At 34.6% G+C, this 5473-nt stretch overlaps 1 protein-coding gene across 9 annotated transcripts in view; it reads right to left on the bottom strand.

The window, feature by feature from the left end:
• Positions 1–5473, bottom strand: part of ZNF727 (zinc finger protein 727) — an 83052-nt gene that overhangs the window by 35768 nt on the left and 41811 nt on the right. For 8 of the 9 annotated variants that reach the window (XR_005197969.1, XR_005197967.1, XR_005197968.1 and 5 more), the window contains one exon: positions 1438–2629. Coding sequence is in view for 1 of the 9 variants with exons in the window: in XM_017516364.2 (XP_017371853.1) it covers positions 1575–2629 (1055 nt within the window). In the remaining 8 variants the exon portion in view is untranslated. Of the gene's footprint in view, positions 1–1323; positions 2630–5473 lie in introns of those variants that run through there. The other variant, XM_017516364.2, reaches the window with a different exon arrangement.

Genomic DNA, 5473 nt, shown 5'->3' on the forward strand with positions numbered 1-5473 from the left:
AAAAAAAAAAAAAAAAAACCTCCCAAGAACAAAGCCTGTCAGCTGAATCCACCTTATACCACAAATACCCAAGACAATCAAATAGGATTAACAAAACCCCAAACCCCAAAGGTCAGCAACCTCAAAGATATTCCTGCAAAGACACAATCAATGCAACAATGTTGAAAACACAAAAGGCCAGAATGATTTCTTTCATCCAAATGACCAAATTATGTTTCCAGCAAGGCCTAAGATGACAGAAGTAAAATTCGGAATATGAACAGAAACAAACTTCAATGAGCTACAAAAGTTGCATCCCAATGCAAGGAAGGGAGAAAAAAATTACAGAAACTGACAGAAAAAAACCAGCCAGTCTGGAGAAAAATGTGGCCAATCTGATAGAGCTGAAAAACACAATACAAAAACTTTATAATGTAATCACAACTATTAACAGCAGAATAGGCCAAGCAGAGGAAAGAATCTCAGAGCTTCAAAACTTACTTTTCCGAAATAAGACAATAGTGGGGAAAAAAAGAGGAATGAATAAAACCTCTAAAAAATATGGGATTATATAAAGAAACCAAATCTGTGATTAAAGAGAGTGCCTGAAAGCAATGGGGAGAATAAAAACAACTTGAAATACATATTTCAGGATATCATCAATGAGAACTTCCCCAACCTAGATAGAGAGACCAACATTCAAATGCAGGAAATGTGGAGAACCCCTAACCCTAACCCACGAGAAGGTCATCCCCAAGACACATAATCATGAGATTCTCCAAGGTCAAAATGAAAGAAAAAAATATGTTAAAGGCAGCTAGAGAGACCAGGTCACCTCTTAAAAAAAAAAAAAAAAAAAAAAAGCCCATCAAACAACAAACCTTTCAGCTGAAATCAATTCCAACCCAGAATTTCATATCCAGCCAAAGTAAGCTTCACAAGGAAAAAATAAATATGATCCTATTCAGATAAGCAAATGCTGAGGAAATCTGTTACCACAAGACCTGCTTTATAAGAACTTCTGAAGAAAGCACTAAATGAGAAAAAGACTATTTATCTTCACTGAACATAAGAAGACTATTACCAGTCACTACAGAAACACACTAAAGTACACAAACCACTGACAGTATAAAGCGACCACATACACACATATGAATACTAACCTTAAATGTAAATGGACTAAATGACCCAATTAAATAAGAGTAGCAAGCTGAATAAAGAATCAACATCTACTGGTATGCTGTAATTGAGACACCCATCATAAATAAGCTCAAAGGGAAAAAGAAAAGTCTGCCAAGCAAATAGAAAACAGAAAAAAAGGAGGGGTCACAATTCTAGTTTCTGAAAACACAGACTTTAAATCAACATAAATTAAAAAAAGGAAAAAAAAAAAAAAAAAGACAAGGGCATTGCATAATAGTAAAGGGCTACATATGCACCCAACACAAAAGCACTCACATTATGAAGCAAGTTCTTACAGAGATCCTCCAAGATGTTAAATGTTCTTCAACAGACTTTACATTTATACTGCATTCATTATTAAATCTCTGATGTTGAACACAATATAATGACTTGTCAAAGGCTTTTCCACGTTTTTAACACTTGTGGAGCTTCTCTCTAGTATGAATTCTCTTATGTCTAATGAGGTGTGAGAACCAGCTTGATGCCTTGCCACATTCTTCACATTTGTAGGGTTTCTCTCCAGTGTGAATTCTCTTATGATTAGTAAGGTCTGAGAAGCACTTAAAAGTTTTGCCACATTCTTCACATTTGTAAGGTCTCTCTTCCATATGAATTCTCTTGTGGTTAATGAGCGTTGAGGAGCGGGTAAAGGCTTTGCCACATTCTTCACAGATGTAGGGTTTCTCTCCAGTATGAACTCTCTTATGTTTACTCAGGGCCGAGAACCACTTAAAAGATTTTCCACATTCATTACATTTGTAGGGTTTCTCTCCAGTATGAATAATTTTATGTTTAGCAAGGTCTGAGAACCACCTATAGGATTTGTTACATTCTTCACATTTGTAGGGTTTCTCTCCAGTGTGAATTCTCTTATGATTAGTAAGGTCTGAGAAGCACTTAAAGCCTTTGCCACACTCTTCACATTTGTAGGGTCTGTCTCCAGTATGATTTCTCTTGTGTTTAATAAGGGTTGAGGAGCAGGTAAAGGTTTTGCCACATTCCTCGCATTTGTAGGGTTTCTCCCCAGTATGAACTCTCTTATGTTCAGTAAGGTTTGAAAACTTTTTAAAGGCTTTGCCACATTGTTCACATTTGTAGCATCTCTCTGCAGTATGAATTATCTTATTTCTAGTAAAATCTGAGAACCTACAGTCCTTGCCACATTCTTCACATTTGTAGTATTTCTCTCTGCTAAAAATTTTCTTATGTTCAGTGAAGATTGAGCACAACTCAAAAGCTTTGCCACATTTATTATATTGACAGGTTTTCCTATGGGTAGTTGGCAAACATTGATGAAGGCCATTATAACTGCTTTTCTGTCCCTTGCAATTACCCACACTTTGGTAGTCTTCCTTTAAATGTAAATTATTAAGGTCACAGCTTCTATATTTTCTCAGAATCACTTTTTGAAATGAATCTTTTATGTCGTGCTCCGGCAATATCTCTGCAGTAAAAAGAAAAGAGCCAGCTGGAAAAAAAAAACAAATATAAAATTATACAAAACACATTTACAAGGTGACACAATAAAATACCACAGGTTCTAACTCCTTTATAGACATATAAACTTAACAGAAATATACTGACCAAAATACCTTTGTGAGAAGTCTAAGAACCAGTTAAGCATTTACAGCACCCCAAATGAGCAAAATGCCAAGAACCATATAAAAGTGTAATAAAAATATTTCATACTTACCCACCACAGCCACTCTTCATCCCATGATCACTTTAAATAGACTCCCAACTCCTGTAATCCCCCTCCAAAAATAAATAAAATAGTGCCACAGGTGTCCATGCTTCTGACTTTTTGAGATCTTACCAAAGATTAATTCCTATATTCCATGACAGTGTTCAAAGGAAAAGTGGGATACTTTGACAGTTTTGGACAGTTGAGACCAAAGGTAAATGACCATTACAAGAGAAGAAACACTTCAGTATCATAGACAGATAATGGGTACAGCAAGTGACTACAGTACCTCAATAAGAAACATGGGGAATGGCCAGGAGTGGTGGTTCATGCCTGTAATCCCAGTACTTTGGGAGGCTGAGGAGGGCAGATCACCTGAGGTCAGAAGTTTAAGACCTGCCAGATCAACACGGTAAAATCTCATCTCTAACAAAAATACAGAAATTAGCCAGGTATGGTGCCAGGCACCTGTAATCCCAGCTACTCTGGAGGCTGAGGCAGAAAAATTACTTGAACCTGGGAAGTGGAGGTTGTGCTGAGCCAAGAATGCGCCATTGCACTCCAGTCTGGGCAACAAGAGTGAAACTCCGAATCAAAAAAAAAAAGAAAAAAGGAAAAGAATTTTTTAAAATGGGGAATCTTTTTTAACTAAAAAACACACAAGCCCAGAAAAAACATCCATAGAACAACCTTGAGATACTCCAAGAATCTCTAGTCTAAAAAATTGATATCATATTCCCCCAGAGAAGAGCCACTTAAAAATTTTGACATGTCGTTTTTTATTATACAAATTGCAACCTAAGATTACAACATATACAAAACATCAAGATAATATGGTTCAAAGATAAAAAAAGAGTATCTAGAAATTATTAAAAGAGATGTAAAAATTACCTAAGACAATCTGAATTAAAGTCAAGATCTATTAAAATCCTAAAAAAATCAAAATTAGCATCTCAATAATGTTCAATGAGTAAAATGGAAATAAAACAAAATGAAATAACAAAAAGGAAACCATCAATAAAAAGATAAAAAGCACACACACAAAAAAAAATTGTGGAGAAGTACCAAACAAGACTAACATGCACTTGAACATTAGTAAAACCTATAAGAAAATCAAGAAGCTCAGCAAATTTCAACTAAGATTAACACTAAGAGGTTTCTAACAACACACAACATAAACGACATTTTGAAAGTCACAGACAGGAAGAGAATCGGAAATGCAGGAAGAAAAAAGAGATGATGTTATTTATATGCATGTTTCTGCAAGATTACCAGTAAATTTATAAACATAAATGTTTCAGGCAAGAAGGGAGGAGGATAACATAGTTAAAACACTAAAAAAAGTCTAAGCAAGAATATTATATCCAGTAAAAGTATCATTCAAAATGAAAATAAAACTATATCATGATCTATATCAAGATCTAACTATGTTATATCTTCAAGAGACTCACTTCAGATCTAATAAAAAAAACCTGACTGAAAATGGCAGGATGAAAAATACGCATGCAAGTGTTAACCAAGTGAGAAGAGGCTTATTAAGTCAAAAGCTGTCATGTTTCATATAATTTAAGTCAAACTTCATAAGACACAAATTATAGTAAGAGGGTTCATTCACTGAGAGCCTATAAATATGTCTGACATTAGTTTCCCCAAACACATAAAGCAAACTGACAGAATTGAAGCAGAAATAGACAACAATATAATAATGGAAGGATACATCAATATCCCACTTTCAGTAATAAAGCGAGACAGAAAATCAATATGGAGACAAAAAACTTGAATGCCCTATAATTATACCTAACAAATGTATACAGACAGCAGAATACACTTTCTTTCCAAGAGGTCATCAAACATTTTCCTAGATGGACTACCTGTGACACCACAAAACAAGTCTTAACAATTTAATTAAAATTTTACAAACAATTATGGCCTAAATAGAATGAAAGTAGAAATCAGTAACAGAAGCTGAAAAATTCAAAAAATATAAAAATTAAACAACATACTTTTGAGCATGCTCTTTATCAAGGGTTGGAAGACCATAATATTGTGAAGGTGTCCATGCTGCTTAAAGTGACCCACACATTCAACACAACCCTTTTCAATTTTAAATTTTCCTTTTCCAAAAATAGAAAAAAATCCAACATATTACTTAAGATCTCAAGGGACTATGAAAAGCCTGACAATCTTGACAATCTTTAAGAAGAAAAATATTGAAGGGATTACACTTAATAATTTCCAAACACAAAACAAACCTACACCAATCAAAGCACTTTAGTACTGGTAAAAAGATAGAACATCAAAGTAATAAAACAGAATGCAGTACAGATATAAACTCTTTAATACATGGTCAAGTGAGTTATTTGCACACCATATTGCAGCATTATGCAGAAAAGCCAATAGGCAAAACAATTTAAACTTTCCTTACCAAATAAATGGATAAATATAATTTAAAATACAAAAAAATGGAATATTAATCAGCTTTTAAAAAGCAGGAAATCTAATATAAAGAAAAATTTTGGGCCGGGCACGGTGGCTCAAGCCTGTAATCCCAGCACTTTGGGAGGCCGAGGCGGGTGGATCACGAGGTCAAGAGATCGAGACCATCCTGGTCAACATGGTGAAACCCCG

The sequence above is a fragment of the Cebus imitator genome, unplaced genomic scaffold (genome assembly GCF_001604975.1).
Source record: "Cebus imitator isolate Cc_AM_T3 unplaced genomic scaffold, Cebus_imitator-1.0 Scaffold581, whole genome shotgun sequence".
NCBI lineage: Eukaryota > Metazoa > Chordata > Mammalia > Primates > Cebidae > Cebus > Cebus imitator.